The 24350-nt window shown below is 42.0% G+C and overlaps 1 protein-coding gene across 1 annotated transcript in view; it reads right to left on the minus strand.

Annotated features, from left to right (window-relative positions):
- Nucleotides 1-24350, minus strand: part of LOC111151043 (discoidin domain receptor tyrosine kinase 2) — a 120170-nt gene that overhangs the window by 40809 nt on the left and 55011 nt on the right. The window contains exon 2 of the mRNA XM_022508764.1: nucleotides 14077-14185. Within this exon, the coding sequence (XP_022364472.1) occupies nucleotides 14077-14185 (109 nt within the window). The remainder of the gene's footprint in view (nucleotides 1-14076; nucleotides 14186-24350) is intronic.

The raw sequence follows: 24350 nt of genomic DNA on the forward strand, positions 1-24350 counted from the left end.
GGATGGATGGATGGGTGGGTGGATGGGCAGATGGATGGATGGATGGATGGGTGGATGGATGAATGGATGGGTGGATGGGTGGATGAATGGATGGGTGGATGGGTGGATGGATGGGTGGATGGGTGAATGGATGGGTGGGTGGGTGGGTGGATGGATGGATGGATGGGTGGAAGGCTGAACGAAGGAATTTCACATGGGTTGAATTCTAGAGGACAGCTGCTGTGACTGGTTCATGTCTCCAGAAATTATTATTTCTCAACCATCTCCAAACAACAGCAAGCAGTAGGGATGCTGTTTCAAGGGCTTTGTGGCCATTTGCATGAGAGGAAGAGCAGCTCTGGCAATGATATTAGTCAATGGACACTGGATAACTGTCCAACAAGCTGTACTAGGAGGGATCCCAAGCATTGGTGACAAGAGGCACAGAGGATAAGGAAAAGAGGCAGGAATCCCACCATATGCCTTGATGAGGATCCCCGGCTCAATGCCAGAACAACGCTCTGAGCCACCGGTATCACAAACCTTCTTTAGGCAATGTGACTGGGCCTGTAGGTCTAGATGTTGGGACCAAAGAATATAAGGATAAGGATAGAGAATTCAGAGATAAGAGCCAGAAAAGCAGCCATTAGGCAAAGTTTCTTGGTGAATCAGTATCCCCAGGGGCCTCAGGGAAAGGGCATAGGAAAATAGACAAGCTGATCTTGGATGGCCTTTCGCATCCTAGTGGGTCTTTGGAACCGGGATAAGCCTTGGCCCAGGGCAACCAACGTGGCACTTCTCAGCAGTACCACTGTGGTTTTCCTATTGAGTATGCCTATTTTTGGTAAACTCCTTCTGTGGAAGGGATCCCAGCCAATAGTAAAGACACAGAATGCCAAGTCCTAAATGTCAGGCCCCCTTGCCTTTCCCCAAGCCCACTTCATTTTTTATCAGAGCCCCTTCATCTGTCTCTGTACTCCACATTATGAAAGACAGGGGAGCATGAAAAGGCAGGGAACAGTAAGAGAAGCAAGAGATCCGGCAGCACAGAAATGTGTCCTGATTTTGCCTGCTGAGTTGTCTTGGTGGTTCTTGACGCTTCCGTTACCCGCCAATCTCCTGGCCAGAGAAGCCAATTCCCTTTCCAGTTTCCCAGAGTGGAAAACTACCAGCGCCGGCTGCCCACATGCCCAGGCAGAGCTCGATCTGTCCTGAGCGCTGGTAGCTCCTGGCAGGCAGGCTGAGGAGATGCAGCTGCCACTGGCCCCAAATTCCCAAGAATTATTTTCACACCATCCTGCCAAGGTGGAAAGCCTGAAAGGGCTGCTTGTTCCGTGAAGTTTACCATCTCACTGCTAGCTCCAGACCACGGGCTTACCCATCAATGAGTGTCCTATATGCCGCTTCCAGGAACACACACACACACACACACACACACACACACACACACACAGCACATGTGAGGCCTGGGGCATGGCGAGCTGACACCTGGGCCTCGCTGGACACCGGGAAGATGAGACTGACTGGCAGCAGGGTTACTGGGGTCAACCAGGGGACCCAAGGCAATCTATGGTCTAAAAGAACATCTTTAATCATAAACTTTGAACCCAAGAAGGAACTTCAGGAACCAACCCTTCCAATGGCTCCATGTTAAATATGAGAACCTCTGAACCTCCCCCAAAGTGAACTGACTTACTCAAGGATATACTGCTGAGAGTGTGATGAGGACTGACATTCAGGTCTCCTGATCCCTGGCTCCTCTTTCTTCAACCCTTGGTTACCTTGATGGAATTCTTCCAATTCCAGAAAGGACAAGATGGTCCCATTAAAGAAGCTGTTGCTTGGGTCGCTGCTCGCCCCAAGCTCCACACTGGAGGCTACTGCAGACTGGTTCACTATTCAGGTAAATCTGCACAATGGGATGCTGCTAGGAGTCAAGGAAGATTATCTGGGTTCCTCAAGATACACGGGGCTATTTTGCCAACACCCTTTTTGCTGAAGTTGAAATTCCCCTTAGGATTAGTCCTTTCAAATTGCAGCTTTCCTAGAAGCCCAAAATACTTCCCAGAAACAGTTATTGCAGAAGAGGGGTCCCCAGGCTGTATGGGACTCCAGGGTAATAAAGTGAGAGTCCTCCAAGAAATATTCTTCATCCTGGCTCACAAAGTCAGCGAAGGCTTCACAGTGAAATAGTATGTCCCTCTCTCCCACAAGGAGGTGAGTTGAAGGGACAACAGGGTCGCCATGAAGGCTAGGAATTGAGAAGAAAACCGGGGCATGGTCTAGAAGCTGAAAACTGGAGCCCACCACTTCCAGATCATGGGACTCCAAGACAAGTTACTATACCTCTCTGAACCCGAATCTCCTCATCATTAATAATATTACCAAGACAGTTGTTACAGAGATTTAATACAATGAATACAAAGGGCTTCATGAAATAGAATTGGGCTCCAAGAATGACATCCAGAAAGAGGAAGAGAGGGGATTATTTGTTTTAAATATTACATTCACTCTTTCTTAAGCAATTTGGAGGTTTTATGGTCTTAGGAGGATTACTTCACTTTCAGCCTCTCAGCTTAATGGTAATAATAATATTTGTTTATAGGAATGCTGTCAGGAAATAGGAGTTAACATATATCAAGTACTTCATATGGTTTAAAGTAGAGTAAAGCTTAGAACAGTAATAACAAAGGTTAGATATTATGTATTTTTTAGGTATTTTGACTCTGACTCATTCTAAAACAAAGATTGGAATTGGATTCCAAAATTGTATAAGATAATAAACAAACAAACAAACAAATAAAGGTATGCTAAGGAGAAAGAGAATAGGGACAATAAGATAAGCCAGAGAGCTAAGGTTAATATCAGAAATATATTACATTTGGATCTAGATCTTTGCTGGTGATGGGCCTCTCAAATTTGGCTCTGAGCTTCCCAGGAGCCAATGCAAAAAGCACAAGATAATGAGTTAACATGAATCACAATGGCAACAGAACTTTTTAGTTCTGTTTCCAGGTGGGATGGAGTAGCTTGCAGTAACCAGTGCTCCCCCTGAGCATATCTGGAAGACCTAGATAAAATTCATAAAGCATCTATTTGAAAGCATCTGCTTGCTGCCTGAGGTTAAAAAAGTTAAAAATGGGCAGAATATAAAAGCAGCTGTTTTTCCAAAGAGATTATGAGCACAGGGGACTAGGACTTCAGAGAAGGGCAAGTCTGAGAGGACCTGTAACTCCTGCAGCCACATTTAGCCAGTCCTCAGTTTGGAGCAGGGATAGAGGGCTGGCTCTGGGCTTTGCACAGGCAGAGTGTTCCCAGGAAGCAAAATCCCAGAGCCCTTGAACAAGACCAGGGATCCCACTAGCTAACAGCATTTTTCTTCCTGAGCACATATGCCAAAAGCATAGCTATCTATCACTGGTGAGCAAGTTTCTCAATAAGAAAAGCTCCAACAAAGTCCTAAATATTGGTCTAACCTACTGAAAGCCAATGAATTAAAATGACCGCCTTTCCCAAGGTGGATCTGCCCTACCCCCATAGCCAGGGCTTCTCCAATGCCAGGAAGAATCATTTCTTACATTAACCAGGCTTTATCCATAGAAAATACAATTCATTGCTTGGCCTGATATCTTGAATAAAGGCTATGGCACCCAAAAGACTGAATTCCTCTCCCATAATGCCAAAAGTAAGAACTTTACACATATTTGGGTAAATTGAAGCATGTTTCCCTCCATTTACAACCACTAAAATGCTCTGCTGCTAGGCCAAAGCAGGGAGACTGTTGGCATTTGGGGAAAGGCATAGGGGCTGCTTTCTCTCTGCATAGGCTGTAGCTCCCCTAACCCTCAGATACCAGGAAGCTGGACCCCTGACACTTTACCCTAGCAGCTTTAGCTAGAGCTTTGGTGCCTCATCCTACCTCTGGCTCACTCCCTCTGTACTTAGTTACATCCCTATCCTTCAAAGAGATGATCTTCCAATGAACTCTTTCTCGGGTTCCTCATTTCTTCGTGAAATCAAGTCTCAAATGGCATAATTTGGACTTTTTTTTTTTTTTTTTGCAGAAAAATAGAGAAAAGCCTGGGGTACCCTTGACTTACTTCCTTCCCGCCTTCTCCTTACTCCTCAAGTATCTGTCAATTGCCTGTATAAGCCAAGGACTGTGATAGGTGTTGCTTGTGAATACGTAAGAGATCATTGCCATCCCAAATAAGACGAAGACCAAAGTCATAACATCTGTGAAGCGCAGGGGTGGGGGGGGAGTTGCATATTTTTAAGCAACTCATCACCTCCTACTTAAGCCCCCCAAAATCTCATTGGTTTTTGTTGTTGTTGTTGTTTGTTTTATTTTGTTTTAAGATTTTATTGATTTGACAGAGAAAGAGAGAGAGAAGTGAGAGAAGGAACACAAGCAGAGGGAGAGGGAGAGGAAGAAGCAGGCTTCCTGCTGAGCAGGGGGCCTGATGTGGGAATGGATCCCAGGAACCTGGGATCATGACCTTAGCCGAAGGCAGAAACTTAACAACTGAGCCACCCAGGCGCCCCAACCTCACTGTTTTGAATGTCTTAACTTTTACTTTACTTTACTGTGTACGCATCCAAACCACAAAAATTGCTGGAAGGCCTATCCTGCCACATCCATGCTCTTCAGAGGCCTGCTGGCTAGGACCAAAAGCTAAGTCAACAATTGCACTATTCTCCCCCAGAAAAATACACTGCCATGGATAAGCTCAGCTGGGTACAGGGCCCTCTGTTCCCTTGGAGTTTGATGGCCAGAATTCAGGGTTGTTAGAATCCCCAATTCTCAAAGGTAACTTGAGTCTTTCTTGGAAACCACAATGGACCATAATGGTCACTAATGAACTCTTTTTCTCTTTCCTCCCCCATCATCTGCTAAATAGAAACCATTGTTTTATCGTATTTGGTTTATTTTATTTTCCTTTTCTTCCAAAAGTAACAAATCACAACCCTCAATATTTGCATATAACTTTCCAGAGCGCATTAACTTCACTTATCTCATTTGGGCCCCCTAGGATAGCCATGTGAAGTGTAGAGGGTGGAGTTAATTCTGCCCGTTTTATAAGTGGGCAAAGTGAGACACAGAGTTTCACCTGAAGTCACAAAGCTAGATAATGACAGAGCTGGACCCAGACTCTAGGTCTCCTGATTTCCATTGCCATGGTCTATTCATCAACCACATCAGCATAACACTCTGTGTCAGCACTCACTCTGCACACTATCTATCATGAAACCTCAGGGTCAAGAGGAGCCACCAATCTGGGGAACAATCTAGACAGAGGACTCAGGAGGGCTTACTGCCTGTCTATATCTTAGAACATCTTGGTCTCAGATTTGTCGAAATACCATAGCAAGGGGCACCTGGGTGGCTCAGTTGGTTAAGCATCCAACTCTTGATTTCAGCTCAGGTCATGCATGATCTCAGAGTTGTGAGATCAAGCCCATGTTGGGCTCCATGCTCAATGCAGAGTCTGCTTGAGATCTCTCTCTGTCCTTCCCTCATGCTCTCTCTCTCAAATAAGTAAATAAAGCCTTTAAAAAAACATGATAGCAACAGGAATCTTCTTCCTGGTTACAGGATATAAAATCAATACATAAAAAATCCATTGCATTTCTATACACTAAAAATGAAGTATCAGAAAGAGAAATAAAGAAAATAATCCCTTTATAATTACATAAAAATAATAAAATACCTAGAAATCCATTTAAACAAGCAGGTGAAAGACCTGTATACCGAAAACTACAAGACATTAATAAAAGAAATTGAAGAAGATACAAATAAATAGAAATATATTCCATGCTTTTGGATGAAAGAATCAATATTGTTGAAATGTCCATATTACCCAAAGAAATCTACCGATTCAATGCAATCCCTATCAAAATCCCAAATCCCCTTTGTTTTTCAAAGAGATAGAACAAATAATCCTAAAACTTGTATGGAACCACCAAAGGCTCTAAATAGCCAAAGTAACCTTGAGAAAGAAGAACAAAGCTGAAGGCATTGTGCTCCTCATCTGCAAGATACATTACAAAGCTATAGTAATTAAAACAGTATTGGCATAAAAAAAGACATATAGATCAATGGAATAAAGAGCTTAGAAATAGATCCACACATACATGGTCAGTTTATTTACAACAAAGGAACCAAATGTGGAGTTCCCTCAAAAAATTAAGAATAGAACTGCTGTGGGGACACCAGGGTAGTTCAGTCTGTTAAGCATCTGCCTTCAGCTCAGGTTATGATCTCGGGGTCCTGGGATTGAGTCCTGCATCCAGCTTCCTGCTCACTGGGAAATCTATTTCTCCCTCTCCCTCTGTTGTTCCCCATGCTTGTGCTCATGCTCGTGCTCATGCTCTCTCAAATAAGTAAATAAAATCTTAAAAAACAAACAAACAAAAAAAGAACTACCATGGGAGCTCCTGGTGCTCACTTGGTTAAGTATCTTCCTTCAGCTCAGGTCATGATCCCAGGGTCCTAGGATCAAGCCCCAGGTCAGGCTCCCCACTCAGAGGGGCACCTGCTTCTCCCTCTCCCCCTGCTCTCCCCTCATGTAACCCTGCCCTGCCTCCTGCTTGCTTTCTCACGCATGCACTCTTTCTCTCAAATAAATAAATAAAATCTTTAAAAAAAATAGGAGTACCATGTGACCCAGAAATTCTACTTTTGGACAATCTGAAGACAATGAAAACACTAATTCAAAAATCTTTTTGAACTAGTGAGTATGCACCCCCGTGTTTACTGTGGCATTATTTATGAGAGATATGGAAACAACCAAAGTGTCTATCAATGGATGAATGGATGAAGAAATTGTGATATATCACACAACAGAATCATAGTCATGAGAAAGAAGGAAATTCTGCCATTCGTGACAAAATGAATAAAACTAGAGGGCATTACAGAAAGTGAAATAAGTCAGACAGAGAGAGACAAATACTCTATGATCTCTTATATGCAGAATCTAAAAAAATAAACAAAAAACAAAAATAAAACAAGCTCATGGATATAGAGAACAGATTGGTGGTTGCCTGAGGCATGGGGTAGAGGGTAGGAGAAATAGGTGAAGGGGATATAAATTTATTAAAAAGTAAAATAAGGAATCTAACTGTTGGGGGCAGGTAGTGGAAAGAACCTGCATCCTGGGAGGACAGACATGGCATAGCATTTTGTTATCACAGGGTAAAGACAAAGCCTGTGATCAGAAAGCACCTGTCACATACTGAGGATCCCACAATTATGTGGTTGCTGCTTTCGGGACCACTCTAACCTCACTTTTGCCCTCATGAGCACTCGATGACAAACATCTCCATATTCTTACTTTTCTATTTGTGCTCTGTGCCTTTCCTTAAGCTCAAATGTTCTCCTTTCCTCTTTTCACCTAGCCTCACAAATGCCTTCATGTCCAGCTCATTCTCACACCTTCAGTATTTCAACCAATAGGACACTGGAGACCTGACCTAGTTGGGTAGCGTATGAACATTCTATGAAGTCTGACACTCCAGGAGGCAGTAGAGCACAGAGGTCAAGAGTACGCTTGGGCTATATCCTCGCTCTGCCCCCTAGCTAGCTCTGTAATCTTGAATAAGTTACCTAACATGTCTGGGCCTCAGTTTCTCCTTTCTAAAACTGGAATAATAATACTACCTAAGATTATATACCATAAATTATTGTGAAGATTAAATTTGCTGACACCCACTTAGACACCAGGACTACAGTAAGTGCTCACTCGATATTAGTTGGTACTCTTCTTTGGACTCTGTGTTCTCTTTTTCCTATTTGGCACAACCAAGGATATTTGAGGGGCAGATGAGTCTCTGTTGTCCCCAGAGAAAGATCCTTTTACTGGCAGGAAGGATATCAAAGGCCACCCTTAAGCTAGACTTGACAAACAAACATACAAGCAAGAAAGAGCCAATCTGGGCAGCATCAGGCATTGCTTGCTTAAGAGAAATGCAAGCAGGGAGGTCTCTTCCCAGCCTTTTTATCTCCCTCTGAGGGCCCTGCTCAAGCTGAATAAAGCAAGCAACCAATCTCTTTCTCTCTCTTTATCTCTCTCTCTCACACACACACACACATATACACACACACACAGGCACAGCACTAGTACCTCAGGTCTGGTTTCAGAAACCTGAAACTAGTACTACAGTCTCATTAGATGAGGCTCCATAAACCCTCTCACTTGTCTCTGGGGACATGAATGATGAGAACCCAAGGAAACAAAAATGATTCTCCAATTTGGAAATGTGTGTACATTACTTAACATGTATCTCTCTCTTAACATGTATCTCTCCCACCAAAGGGGTGGGAGACAAGGTAGGAGACAAGGGAGTGGGAGACAAGGGGGTGAGGAGAAGGGGATAACCTGTGCAGAAGGGAGCCAGTGCCTTCCTAGTGCTTCAGTTTCTTTTTGAAGCTGAGTTAGTCCTGAAGGGCTTCTAGCTCCAGCCTTGCTTGCTGGGCATGTGAATGAGACCAAGGCTCCCAGAAGGAGCCCTGTATGATCCTGTTAGTCTTCCTCTATTATTCCACTTCAGGTGGTCCCTCCAACGCCAGTAACCTCTCACCCCCATGAACACACACTGGCAATCACAAAAAGGAAACCATGAAAGGTCGTTTCCTCACTGGTTCCCTCATGGGGCTGGGTGGTTTTAGTGGAATGAACTTGGGGCTAGGAGACGGGAGTCATGGGTTCCTACTTTACAATTAGCTAGATGTGTGCTCATGGACAAATCATTCACCCCCTTTGACACCACTTCCTTTACCTATAAAATGAGGAAGAGGGACCTGAATATTATTATGGTCTATTGCAATACAAACAGCCTAGGATGCTAGCTGCCTGGACCTGAAGAACTCACTGGAAGGTAGGAGGGATGCTGGAAAAAATAAAACCACAGTGATGAGCCTAAAACAAATGTGGAATCCATAGGAGAAGAATTCCTCCTCCCGAAATCCCAACCCGCTAAAGTCTTTGCCCCTCCCATGAAAGTAGAACATTCTAGACACCAAAGGAGGATTCTCCTACCCCAGAGCTCTGAACTGCTAGTAAGTTGCCTGCTTCCTATGAGGGGAAAGTGTGGAATGGAAACAGGAAGCCCCAGCTCTGCCCTGCCCTGGCTCTACACCATGGAGCCTGAGTGCCAGAGTTGCCTGTTAGGGAAAAGAGCTGTTTCTCCCTTTTCCAAGTAAAAGCAGTTGTCACAGGCCAAGTCTGAGGTTGGGACCAATCACCCCTGTGCTCCTCATATATAGCAATTATCTGGTTGGTAGGGTGGGTCTTTAGGACCTCAGACCCACAGGTTCTGTGTCCAAGGCAATCAGGTCACTTCTACCCACCCTCCTACCTAGAAATCCACAAGATTCTGATCATTGAAGGAGAAGGAGAAGCCTGGAGGAGTCTGACCTTGGTGGCTGATCAAACAGCTACTCCAGCCTCGAGTATTATGCTTCATTGCAAAGGCCAAAGACTTCCCTATCTCCTGGAGGTACTCCCAAGCTCTCCACTTAAGTCCTGTAGCCCAGCCCAAGCTGGGAAGGAGAGGAAACTTGACCCAAGGACTTGCAAGAGGATGGAAAAGCTGTCCTTTGGGTCCCTCACTCAGCGCCCTCCACTAGGCAGCCCATGTGTACCTCTCCTTGCCTTCCAGCCACTGTGTACGCTATTCCCTCTTCTTCAAAGACTTCTTCTTGGACCCACCTCCAGAAAACAAAAGCCCTACAAAAGGTTTCTAGTACTATGAAACTCCTGCAAGGTAGGCAAGGGCAGGTTTTCTGTATCCAACCTGTCATGAGGGTTTTAATATAAATATATTATATTATAATTAATATAATTATAATATAAATAATATAGATATTATTAATATAAATATTACAGTTTATATTTTAATAAATTTTTATCAGCTATCTTCTTTGTGCTTCACCTCCAAGGCAAGGTTGTCTTGAAGTTCAGATTTTAAATCCCTGAGTCTGAGAGGTACCAGGAAGTTGGGGACAAGTGGATTTTCTTACAAAGGACAGCCATGCAAGATCAGAGCACCTGCTTCCAAGCCCAAAGCCCATCCACATCTTCCAATACAGGCACTAAAACTCCCACACAATAAAAGCATGGTAAGCTTCTGACAGAAAGGCTCTCACAGATCCTCTAATCCAACTTTATCTCACTACAGGTGAAAGGCTTAAGGAAGTGTGAAGAGAAGTACGACGGCATGCTATGTGTCATATAGCTGATTTAAGACCAAGCCAGGATCCTAACCAGGTTTTTCCTCAAAATAGCTTCTTAAGTGAATTAAATAGTATTTTATAAGTGAGCTGCAAATCATCCACCAGAATGTCCTAGTAACATCCAAGCCATTTGTTGATTTGTAGAAATGCTTTTCAGAAAGTGTTGGTATGCTTGTTTCTCATTGTTGAAATGCCACAGCTATAACTGATACTCCTGAGCCAGGATTTTGACAGAGGAAACTGCCTCAGACTTTTTCAGTGACTTCCCAATGGAATCCATAATCATTGGGACCTGGTTCCTGGTGCACTGTTAGAACTAGAAGATGGCTCAGCACACTGCCCACACTTTAGAACCAGGTACGTGGTCCTGCAGGTCAGCATTTCCCGTGGGGACCCAGCCTCTACTGCCTACAATGGTGCCTTCAACACTGCCACTACCAGAAATGCCACCATGACCACCTGCCCCATCACCTGCTTTGCTGCCACTGTCAGAGCTCTGGTGCTGTACAGCAGGGGGCTGACAGCCCCCTGCCATCATGTCACAACCTACTACCCATTATCACCCCAGCACCACTCCACAGCCTCTATGGTGACGCCAGCAGTCATGATGAAGTCTCCAAAGTGGGCTTAAATGAATGAGCTTGTTTGAGATTAATTATATTATTGGTTAAGTCTGATGCTTAATCCAGTTACTATTTGCCAGCCAATATTTTATATCAAATAATCTATTAAAATATGTGTCAATATTTTAACAATTGGCTCTATAGCAGATCTGTTTATGACCCAGTTCTCCTGACTTAAGTCCAAGTTGCCATCTACTTATACCATGTGACCAACCTATGGAGAAAACTTAGCTGGCCAAGAATTTCCATCTTTCAAGAGACACCAATAAGGACTTCTAGAAAATCATCCAGAAATCCATAAAAACACGTATTATTATATACCTACCTACCCTATGTTCATCAGTATGCATGCCCTAGGACTCCATGAACCTCAAGCCTTGTGACCATATCCTTTAACATGGATTACATTTTCCCACTGCTTGTCTCCAGCTTACCTTGATAAAATAGAAGGCATGGAAGAGAGAAGGATTAGTTCTTCAACTCAAACATGTTATGTTTCTATAAAGATCTTTGCAAGTCAAGAACTTTATTTCTTTTTTCTGTGGTAGAAAGAGCCAACAGAAATAGTTGAAAGCAGGAATAGGGAGAAAATGCTCTAAAGATAACTGTTTGCTGTCTTCAAACAGCTCATTTCCTGCCAGAGGACTACAGCAGTGTTCTCCAGACAGATGGCTAGCTCTTTAGGTGTATTCATGGAAATGCTCTCATGTCATTCTGGTCTCTGTGAATGTGTCTGGCACCAAAACTTTCTACCATTCTGCACACACATAGCGACTCTTCCTTGGAGACCCAATCAGGCAGGTGACATTGGGCTTGTTACATGGAGCAGGAGGCAACCACACTTCAACAGGGCACGAGGAACACAGAGGTGAAAAATGAAAGAATGGTAAGGCCGAGTTCAGATCTGAGTTCAGATGTACCAAGTAAGCTCATTACAAGAAAGTAGTAAGACAGTGGGTTTATTAAACCAATAAATCTTTGATCTTCCTTCTCGGGTATGAAGAATATCCCATGAAGAGGGAATTCTTGTGATGGGAAGAGGATGAGAATGTTCACAATGTACCTTTATGTTATAGGAAAAGGACAAAATAAAATGTCCTCAAAAATCCAAATATAGCACACAGTGACTGGAACTCTCCAACCCAACTGTGGAGGGGCAAACGAGTGAAAGCCCTTTGGAAAACTCTTTGGCAGTATGTAGAAAAGCATATTGCATGTGACATATAACCCAGCAATTCCACTTCTAGGGGTCTACCCCCAAAAGGCTGCGCACATACTTCAACCAAAGACCTTTACGAGAATGATTACGGCAGATTAACTCATAATGAATGCAAACTGGAAATGATCCCAATTCCCAACCACAGAAGACTGGATAAATAAAATAGTCACACAAAGTAATGTTATACAATGAAAACAAACAGCTGCCAACTCCAAGCAACCCTGCGGAAGACCTTCACCAACACCGCAGCTGCCAACTCCATGCAACCCTGCGGAAGACCTTCACCAACACCACACTGAATGAAAGAAGCCAGACACAAAAGTGCATTTAGGCATCATCTGCTTCCACTTACACAAAGTACAAAAACAGACAAAATTAACCTATATTGTTAGAAAGCAGGATAACAATTAGCTTGGGGTGAGGGTGGGGAGAAGTGGCTAGAAAGGAGTGCGAGGAGAGCCCCTGAAATCTGGTGAAGTTCTGTTCTTAACCTGGATCCTGCTGATGGATGTATTCCATTTGTAAAATTCATCCCACTGAGGGTATTTTAGGTATTTTATTTAGGTATATTAGGTATTTTCCTATATTTATATTTGTGCATGCATGAAAAATGGACAGCAGTCTGTCCCCCTTCCCTATACCCAGATCTTCCCTAGGTAACTCTTTACGCCTGCCCACTCTGACTCTGGGCGTGGCCACGCCAATGAAATCCTGAAAAATGCCGCGTGTTTCTGCTCCAGCTCTTGCTCCTGTGCAATTTCCATGAAAACATACCCACGCTAGTCTGCTGGAGGAGAGCACTGCCAATGTGCCCAGTCGTCGGAGCCAAGGGCATCCCAGATGAACCAATAACCAGCTGATTCCCGGATATGTGCATGAACCCAGAGATCAGAGCTATAGTTCAACCAAGCTCAGACTAAATCACCAGCACTACACAGGTTGTTAAGAGGCACTGTTGTGTAATAGACAAGTGATAAAATTGTACACATCAATGTAAAGTTAAAAATAGACATCTAATTTTTAAAAAATGGGGAAAACAAAAAGATTTCTCTTTACACATCTATTTTTGAGTATGGCCACACCAGGTAGGAGAGACTGTCAAGATCCTGCAAGACCAGTGTCCCAAAAGCACAACATGACATCCAAGTAAAACACAGGCCTGAACCAGTGAAAAATAACTGGAAACCCAACATACAGAGGTTCTAAAAGGCACCTAAAAAGTTCTCTCCTTCTATTTCCTAGAAGATGCAGAAGCAAATGTCTACTTCTCCCATTTCCCCTTTTTTTTTTAAATTCCCATTCACTCCACTCTACTTGATATCAGGAGCCCTTTCACAATAGTTAAGATGCTATACAGATATAGTACTTTAGTTTCTGATTCTGCTTTGGACATGTTTCATCTTGAAAGTAAAAGGAAGGAAGGGAGTAAAGGAGGAAGGGAGGGAGGGAGGAAGGAAGGAAGAAAAGGGAAGGAAGGAAGGAAGGAAAAGAAAAGAAAGGCATGAGGGAAGGAAGGAAAGGGAAGGAAGGGAGGGAGGAAGGGAAGAAAGGATGAGGGAAAGAGAGAGAAAGAGAGGGAGAGAGAGGAAGGAAGGAAGGAAGGAAGGAAGGAAGGAAGGAAGGAAGGAAGGAAAAGGAAAGGAAAGGAAAGGAAAGGAAAGGAAAGGAAAGGAAAGGAGGAGGAAAGAGAAAAAGGAAGGAGGGGAGGGAGGGAGGGAAGGAAAGGAAAGAAGGAGGAAAGAGAGAGAAAGGAAGGAGGGGGAAGAGAGAAAGGAAGGAAATAGCAGGAAGAAAGGAAGAAAGGAAGAAAGGAAGAAAGGAAGAAAGAAAGAAAGAAAGAAAGAAAGAAAGAAAGAAAGAAAGAAAGAAAGAAAGAAAAGAGAAGAGATGAAAGAAAGAGGAGGGAAAAAAAAAAAAAAGCCCTGTGGATACCCTTGGCAGGGCCTTTCCCAAGATGAACAATGATGGACTTGAAAGTCCAGCTGGTCTTCTAGCATGTGGCTGAGCAATGTCTGTCTTACCTGGATTAACCTGAGCTTTCACAGAACTCAAGAGGGGCAGCAGCAGGAGCAGCACCAAGGGCATCCTGGGAACGGAGGTCAGCTCAGAAGATGGTGTTGGAATTGGAGCCTGGAGCCCACCAAAAAAGGTGAGAAAACAAGAAAAAGGAGAGGAAGTGAGTGAGATAAATACTACCAACATTGATTAATACAATTTGCATGATTATATTTGTTGTTCTTAGAGTCTTTATTTCTGTATCTGGGACTTCAAATCATAGACTGAGAATCAGGTGGGACATTCAATGATCACATAATGTAAGAATTTCCAAACTCTTATTAGATCATGGAATTAAAATTAGCAAAACTATAGGCAGGTAACAAAGTTTTGCTAAGATACATACTTATCCAGGGGCGCCTGGGTGGCTCAGAGGGTTAAAGCCTCTGCCTTCAGCTCGGGTCGTGATCCCGGGGTCCTGGGATCGAGCCCCGCATCGGGCTCTCTCCTTGGTGGGGAGCCTGCTTCCTCCTCTCTCTCTCTGCCTGCCTCTCTGCCTACTTGTGATCTCTCTCTGTTGAATAAATAAAATCTTTAAAAAAAAAAAAAGATACATACTTATCCAAATTGTGAATGGTGATAAACTAAAACTTAAATTTATGAAGTTTTCATAACCTTGATACTCATTCCAATATTAAACCAAGAAAAATAGTCAGTGATGTTAATGTGTTTGCCTTTCAAAAGGTAAGTATTTATCCTGACTTACTGGCTCTGGAGTGGTAGGTGCCTGGGATTCTCTATCTTTAAATTTCCCCAAATGACCCGTGTGGTAAGGGCTTAGAGTTGAGACATTAGTTTGAACTCAAGTTCAGCTTAATAGAGATACATACAGTTACATATGGAGCGTTTAAAGATATTGCATAATTACAGGTTAGTATATACACATGTGTCTCTAGAGGGCCTAAAAGCCAGATACCACAATAGCAGCAAGTAAGTCTGGTGCCGCCATCTTAGTTTTGAATACTATTTTCCAGTAAAAGGAACCAGAGCTCCCTGGAGAAGTGGCTGATCCCAGGCCTGGGTCAGAACACATACAGAATCTTTTAGTGACAGAAATTGAGAAAGTATATACCCCAAAAATGATGGGGATGTACCAAAGGGACACAGGAAACACTTGAAAGAGTTCCCAGTGGCCAAAGCTGAAACAATGTGAGTGACAAAATAAATAAAGTACCATTGGACTATAACTCAAGGTATAATAAGATAAATATCTGCAAGTCCATGTTGATATAAATAAGTGATTGAATAAACAAATGGGGGAGAAAAGAAAAAATTCCCATTCAAAAGAATTCTAAATGATTTATGCAGACACTCTGCTCTTAAAGAGGCAGCAAATAACCTCACCCCTTAGGGTGAATGGCACACAGTGGCCTTTTCAGTGAATTTTTCAGTAGAGAAACTTGATGAACACTACCTCAAGCCAGGTGATTGAGGTTAATCTCACCTTTGATAAGTCATATTGATACTACATCTCCTTGATATGATATGATATGATATGATATGATGATATGATATGATATGATGAGAACGGCACTTAGCCTCCATGGTCTTCCTGCTAAGAACTCATTACCTCTGTCTAATCATGAGAAAAACATCAGACCCATCCCAATTTAGGGACACTCTACAAAATTCCTATTGAGTCATCCCCCAAACTGTCAAGATCACAAGAGACAAGAAAGTCCCAAGAAGTCCCAGCTAAGGGAGCCTAAGGAGACATAACAACCACATGTAATGGCATCTTGGGTGATGATCATTGAACAGATAAAGGACATTAGGGGAAAACTGAGGACATGTGAATGAAGAATAGATTTTAGTTAATAACAGTTAATAATAGTATATCAACATTGGCTCTTTCAGTGTAGCAAAGGTACTGTACTAATGTAAGATGTTAATAATAGGGGAAACTTGGTATTGGGTAAACAGGAATTCTAGGCACTATCTTTGTATTGATTCTGTAAGTATGAAACTGTTCTAGAATAAAAATTTTATTCAGAAGTTTCCACCAGGTAACACTAATCATCAACCAAACATTGGATCTACTGTTATAAATAATACATAATTACAAAGGGAGACAAAATTCCATTCAACTGGGGTGATTTCATGGAGAAATCTGATCTGATCAGGGTCTTGAAGGCTGAGTAGGATTATAATGGGCTATAACGGGAATGGAGTAAATAATATGCTAATGTAGCCAAGACCACTTTTGGTGAAACAGAAGCTTTCTATGATGTTTTCTAGGCAGAACTCTGACCTGCCCTCCTCAAAAAAAGTGGTAAAAAAAAGGGGGGGGAGGCAGACGTTCAGATGCCCAAAAAGGATGGAGCAAAAACTAATCAAACACACAAGACCAAAGTAGGCTAATGGTGAAGATGGGGGTGGATGATCCACAGACCTCAAAAGGATGATAAGCATGGTTTCATGGCATGATTTGGATGGGCTAAAATATGTCTTGGTGTGCTGCATCACTGTCAACAGCAGGAACACTCTGTTTCCATAAATGAGTCCCCAGACTAATATGCCCAGAGAAAGAACCACATGGGCAGATCTTGGAGACATTGGTCATGGCTGTAAACCAGCACTGCCCATGGCCATGATCCATGATGTCCTTCCACAAGGACCCAAGCTCCTTACATGCAACCATTTGGCCGTGCAAACCCTGCCTTAGCTAACCACCCTCTCCCTTTGTAGAGGAGTCCTACAATTCTCTCTTATGGCACTTTTCTCAGGAGTTGTGGGCCATAACTTTCCTCCCCTTTAGAACCTTCCCCAGGATTTCCTTCTACAAGGACTGTCTCTTACACCTCACTCCCTTCACCAAAATACACACCAATTTTGCCTCTATTAGGTCCTCCATAACACAGTTACAAAGTGATCCATGGAGTCACTACCTTCAAAATAGCTCATTCTTCTATCTCCAAAAGAGTACTTTATATTTTGTACAAAGCAGGTACTCAAAAATGGTTTTTAACTGAATGAAGCAGAACTCATGGGATGCTCAAAAAATTTAGACTGAATTTCCTTTTGGAAACTGTTCCTTGGTTTCAGGCTGTGAATCTACAAAACAAGTGATCATTTCTGCTTTGCTTGCTGTAAAGTGAGGTGTTGGCAGCTAACAAATACAGAAGAACAAAGTACTCTAACTATACCACGCATCTCTAACCTGTGCCGAAGACTCTCATGTAATATGCACAGTGACCCAATGAGGTGAGTTTTCATCAGCAAGGTAACTGAGGAGGAAGAGATTAAAACTGATCTGGTTACACAGTTAACAGGTGCCAAAACTCATGTGAACCCAGGGTTTGTATTACTCCCATATCCACACAGGTTCTGTTGTTTGTTTTGTCTTTGTCATCATACTGCACTCTCTTTTTGATCTGGCCTCTGCCAACGTCACCAGAGCTACACGCCGCAGGACCTCTGCCAACACGCTTCACGCTCTCTTCATCTGGATCAAACCTCTGTTCAATAGTCACTTCCTCCATGGCCTCTCTGGCCCTCTTGTTACATGCACTAAAATCTTATTATTTTTCTACATAGAAATGATCCTAGCCTCTAATTATGTGTTCATTGCTGTCATGTCTCATTAGGGTCTTCTCCACCGCCTCCCGCCCTAAGTTCCATGTTTATTCTACTCGCCATTGCTTTTTCAACACCCACCAGGGTGCTGGGTAAATATTTGCAGCGTGAATTAATGATTGCCTTGAACCATGTTATTCAGTGACTACATCCAGCCACACTAAATTCCATACCCTAAAAGGAAGTGCACCCAAGGTTTATGATAAGCATACATCAACCTTTTCTGCCCCTTTGAGTGAGTTTTTCCAAGGGTTCCATATTTAAGCCATGTGACATGTGAACAGAACCCACAAACATACATGGAAGAACTTCAAGGAGGTAGAAAGGCCCCTCTGTATCCACTTTTTTGGTCAATACTACAAATTCCTTTGACAAGTTATTGAAGTTTTGAAAATAAAGCTCAAACTGCAAATATCTCTAATCGAAGGTATTCTTTCATCCATCCTCCAGTAACTATTCTCTAAATGTCTATGCGTGCTACTCCATGTGCTAAAAAAGGCAGTTTGGAGCTGTCCTCATGGAGCATGTAATCTATAAGCAAACAAGTAAATAAATAAGAACTCTAAAGAGATGTGTGTGCCATGAAGAAAATACAGTGGGGTTAGGTGGTAGAGAGTGAATGAGGGCTACTTCAGATAAGGTGGCCGGGAAAGCCCTGAGTGTGGGATTGGCACAGAAATACATAAAGAGAACAACAAAGAGAATAGGGACCCAGAAAAGACTCATATGTAAATGGGAACCTACTATACAAGGGGTATTTAAAATCAGTGGAACGGTTCATTTTAACTCAGAAACAAGTAAAGATATATCCATAACTCATACAGAAAAGAGAAAGCCCATAATATAGAAGTAGAACTCTCAAAGTAGTTCAAGGAAGTATAGGAGCATTTGTTAGAAACTGTAAGGAAGGCCTGCACAAATGAGACAGAAAACAAAATCCAAAAACAACAAAAAAAATGATAAAAATCTCATCAAAATGTTACAGGTCTTTGAGACCAAAAGCATCATATACTTAAGAGACAAGCAACAGGCTAACATAGATAATTGACATTTTATAACAAAGTAATATCCTATGATCCATATATTCCACTTATTATTAGTTACCCTAGAGAAAGACTTATGTATCTGCACAATGAGGTATGCACAAAGAAGTGCTTTGCAATATTTTTAAAATTTTACTTTATTTCATTGTGGTAAGAATACTAAACATGAGATCTATTCTTTACCAAGTTTTTAGCATTCAATATATTATTTTGACTGTAGGTACAAAGTTGTACATCAGATTTCTAGAATTTATTCATCTTGTTTAATCTTAATTTTATGCCTATTGATTAATAGCTCTAATTTTATGTCTATTGATTAGTAGCTCCCCATTTCCCTCTAGTAGGTGGAATAGTAGCCACCATTCCACTCTTCCATTAGATAAATTTGACTATTTTAGATCCTTACTATAGTGGAATTATGCAGTATTTGTCCTTCTGTGACTAGTTTATTTCTTTTAACATAATGTCCTAAAGATTTATCAGTGTTGTTGCATATTACAGAATGTCCCTTTTAAAGGCTGAATGATATTCCACTGTGTGTATATGCCACATTTTTTATTCACTCATGTATAGTTAGATACCTAGATTGTCTCCACATCTTAGCTATTGTGAACAGTACTACAATGAATGTGGGATTGCTAATGCCTCTTCAAGATCATGATTTCAATTCTTCTGAAAAAAATAGCCAGAAGTAGGATTGCTGAATTATACAGTAGTTCTATTTTTAAATTTTTTAAGGAAACACCAGACTGGTTTCCATAATGGCTGTAGCCAACTTATCTTCAAGAAGGGTGCCATGAATACACACTGGGGAAAGGATAGTGTCTTCAACAAATGGTATTAAGAAAAGCGGATACCCACGTGTAAAGGAATGGAATTGGACCATTATCTTACACCACACACAAAGATCAACTCAAAATGGATTGAAGAGTTGAAAGCTCTGAAACTTTAAAACTCCTGGAAGAAAACATGGGAAGAAAAGCTTCATGACATTGGCCTTGGCAATGATTCACAGATATGACACCAAAAGCACAGGCAACAACAACAAAAATAAGCAAGCAAGAGTACACCAAACTAAGAAGCTTCTGTGCAGCAAAGGAAACCTTCAATGGAGTGAAAGGCAACATTTACAATGGAAGAAAATATTTTTAAACCATACATCTGATAAGGGATTAATAACCAAATTTTAAAATGGGTTAAGGACTTGAGTAGACATCTCTGCAAAGAAGACAAATGGCCAACAGGTATATGACCAAAAAAAAAAGTATAACATCACTAATCATCAGGGAAGTACAAATCAAAACCACAATGAGGTATCATTCCACACCTGTCAGGAGGGCTAGTATCAGAGAGAGAGAGAGAGAGAGAGAGAGAGAGAGAAATGTGTTCTCAAGGATGTGAAGACAACATTGACACAATTTTTTTTTTAATAACAAAAACTTGGGGAAATTTCTATGAATAGGAGAATGCTAGAGGCTATGATATATTCCTACTGTGAAATACTATCCAAGACTCTAAAAGCATGATCTGTATAATTTCATGGTTAGCGAATGTTGAACCACCCTTGCATCCCATGAATAACCTGGTCATGGTGGATAATCTTTTTAATGTACTGTTGGATCCTATTAGCTAGGATCTTGTTGAGAATCTTGGCATCCACATTCATCAATGTGATAGAACAAATCAATAAGAGAAGAGAAAAGAACCATATGGTCCTCTCAATTGATGCAGAAAAAGCAATTGACAAGATACAGCATCCATTCCTGATTAAAACAATTCAAAGTATAGGGATAGAGGGGACACTCCTCAACTTCATAAAATCTATCTATGAAAAACCCACAGCGAATATCCTCCTCAATGGGGAAAAGCTGACAGCCTTCCCTTTGAGATCAGGAACACGACAAGGATGTCCATTCTTTTTTTTTTTTAATAATTTTTTTTATTTTTTAAAACATATAATGTATTATTAGCCCCAGGGGTACAGGTCTGTGAATCGTCAGGTTTACACACTTCACAGCACTCATCATAGCACATACCCTCCCCAATGTCCATAACCCAACCACCCTCTCCCTACCACCCCCACCCCGGTAACCCTCTGTTTTGTGAGATCAAGAGTCTCTTATGGATTATCTCCCTCCCGATCCCATCTTGTTTCATTTATTCTTTTCCTACCCCCCAAACCTCCCATGTTGCATCTCCAATTCCTCATATCAGGGAGATCATATGATAGTTGTCTTTCTCCGATTGACTTATTTTGCTAAGCATAATACCCTCTAGTTCCAAAGGATGTCCACTCTTGCCACTGTTGTTCAACATAGTACTAGAAGTCCTAGCAACAGCAATCAGACAACAAAAAGAAATAAGAGGTGTTCAAATTGGCAAAGAATAAGTCAAACTCCCTCTCTTCGCAGATGACATGATATTTTATATGGAAAACCCAAAAGACTCCACCCCTAAACTACTAGAACTCATACAGCAATTCAGTAACGTGGCAGGATACAAATCAATGTACAGAAATCAGTTGCTTCCTTACACACTAACAATGAAAATATAGAAAGGGAAATTAGAGAATTGATTTCATTTACTATAGCACCAAGAACCATAAGATACCTGGGAATAAACCTAACCAAAGAGGTAAAGGATCTGTACTCGAGGAACTACAGAACACTCTGAAAGAAACTGAAGAAGACACAAAAAGATGAAAGACCATTCCATGCTCATGGATCGGAAGAATAAACATTGTTAAAATGTCTATACTGCCTACACCATCTATCCTTTCAATGTCATCCCAATCAAAATTTCACCAGCATTTTTCAAAGAGCTGGAACAAACAATCCTAAAATTTGTATGGAACCAGAAAAGATCCCAGATTGCTAAGGAAATGTTGAAAAAGAAAAACAAAACTGGGGGCATCATGTTGCCTGATTTCAAGCTTTACTGCAAAGCTGTGATCACCAAGACAGCATGGTACTGGCACAGAAACAGACACAGACCAGTGGAACACAGTAGAGAGCCCAGATATGGACCCTCAACTCTATGGTCAACTAATCTTCGACAAAGCAGGAAAGAATATACACTGGAAAAAAGACAGTCTCTTCAATAAATGGTGCTGGGAAAATTGGACAGCTATGTGTAGAAGAATGAAACTCAACCATTCTCTTACACCATATACAAAGACAAACTCGAAATGGAATAAAGACCTCAACGTGAGACAGAATTCTATCAAAATCCTAGAGAATATAGGCAGTAATTACATGGTTACGTGTTCATGACACGTTTTTGGATGAACCAACAGGTTACAAGATTTACATAAAGCACACTGTGTATCTTTATGGGCAAACGCACACATACACACTCATACACATTTATATATACACAAAAGCTCTAGAAGAATAAACCCCATGCTAATAACAAGCTTCACTCTTGTGCTCACTCCAGTGCTCAAATAAGAGGTAACTAGAGACAGAGTGAGGCCCCTCAGGAGACAGTACTGATAACAGTACGTCCCTCAATGACTGGGTATCTTGGCAGAGGAGACTGGGAATGCTGATCAAAAGGAAACTCTAGCCTTTTTGGTCATGTTTTGAATCTTAACAAGGAAAATATGCTCCTTTTTAATGTCTTATATATTGGTTTTTCTGACAAAAAGCAATTTTCCGGGGGCAGTCTATCGGAATTTGGAGGGCGCTTTCCTACCAACCACGTATATCCTGGAGGTCCGAGGTATGTGGGGAACTCATCTTGTGTCTGACAAATCATTTGTGGCAAGGAGCAGAATTCTTGATCAGTATATCTTGCACACGAATAAAGTAGAAGCAAAAAAGAAAAAAAAAACTGTTGAGAATTGCCGCTTATACCTTACTTGGTGTTTTTAGAACTCTATCACTTCAGTAGGTGCTAATAAATGCATCATTATTAACTGAGCCTTACAATAACCCTACGGAGAAAGATTACCATCTCCCTTTACAAAGTAGGAAAGTAAGGACCTGAGTCACTTCACCTGCTCATGGCCCAGTATTTTCTAAAGAATATCAATGGATATGTAGCTCGGAGAGAATGTGTCCCTTCTAATGAAGAACGCACTTCCCTCCTCCCAGTCAAAATCCCCTCCCCTAGCCAAGCGGGATGAACACTCCAGACTGCCTCCATAGGGAGCCATGGCTCAGGACTCCCCAGGCCTGATGGGAGATGTTTGGCTCTCCATGTCAGGTCTGCCCACACCAGGATCTGCACAGGCTGTGGGCAAAGCCATCGGGACAACCAGGAAGTAAGTGGAAGGTAAATGGAAGTATAGTAGCCATAACTAGAAATTAGCAAGAATAAAACACACAAGAATCTAGAAGGTCAAACTTCTTACAAGCTATCTCGCTAATTGCGTGAACTTCCAAAAGCCTCTTTCTGAAACATAGTCATGGTCCCATCATGGTGAAAAAGCAAGTCTTCAGCACATTCTGCCTGCCACTATCCCGTCCCACAGAGAGTTTGTGCACCCAGGGAGGGCTTGCCGCTGGTCAGTCGCAGCTCACCCACAGCTCCGGGTCAGACACGCCTGGGGACAAACACAGTCCTCTTCTCCAACCTCCTTGAAAAGTCAGACTGTTTCCCTAGTAACAGGCTCTATTCTAGGGCCCAAACATGGTGGTATGCGAGGATAGAGCACAGAGGAAAGGGGTCTGAAATGCCTTCGGGCTGCTGAGTGAGGAAGGGTGAGTGGTAAGGTCAAGTCTCTTACTCCATACAGTCAAGCAACAGCCTTTCAGGGCTCTGAAACATGAGCCCTATGCCTTGTCTCTTCTTTTACTATGAAATTCAATACACATGATAGATAGATAGATAAATAGATAGATAGAAGATAGATAGATAGATAGATAGATAGGTGATAGACAGATAGGTGATAGATAGATATGACACATATTGAGACATAAAGAGAAATTCTTTTAGAAATGTAGCTAGCATAGGTAACTTCATTTATTGGGGGGAGGGGGAAGCACCATCATTTCCACTCTGTGATAATATGCCAAGTTAGCGAGAGCAGGCAACCCTTGAGACCTCTGGCCCTAACTGGATGGAAATCTTGAGCGCCTCTGTTCCTTCCAAGCGCCTTTGGAGGGACCCTAACTTTCAGAGAGTCAAGCTACCTTCTTCCCCCAAGTCTGAATATTAGCACAAACCATCTTTTTCTCTGAAGCAGCACTAGAGGTACACCCCACTTTAAGAAGTACCTAAACTTGCCAAGCTCATCCATCATGAAATGTTTATCCACATTACAGAATAATTCTTTGCACAACACGGTTATACCTTTGAATAACACTTTTCCACCACGTAGGATGAAACTAACATTCAGCACACAGCAATGTTCCGACTACTTACTGAGCTCATAAATCACTGGGTGAGGCTGCACGTTACAGAATAGTTCTCCACTTTCCACAAGGATCCAGGGCTGGGTTCCCTTGAACGGTAAATCCCTCTGGTACATTCAGAACATGATTCCATACACTTCAATCCAGTTCATAATCATGTTTGCGGGAGGCCTGGGTACAAAGTGAGGAGCATCTGCTTCGGCAGACAGGCCTTCTCCCCAGACAGTCTGTCTTCCCAGATCCAAAAGCTAGAGTCAGTGT

Source organism: Enhydra lutris, unplaced genomic scaffold (assembly GCF_002288905.1).
Source record: "Enhydra lutris kenyoni isolate GAN:26980312 unplaced genomic scaffold, ASM228890v2 scaffoldscaffold25, whole genome shotgun sequence".
Lineage (NCBI taxonomy): Eukaryota > Metazoa > Chordata > Mammalia > Carnivora > Mustelidae > Enhydra > Enhydra lutris.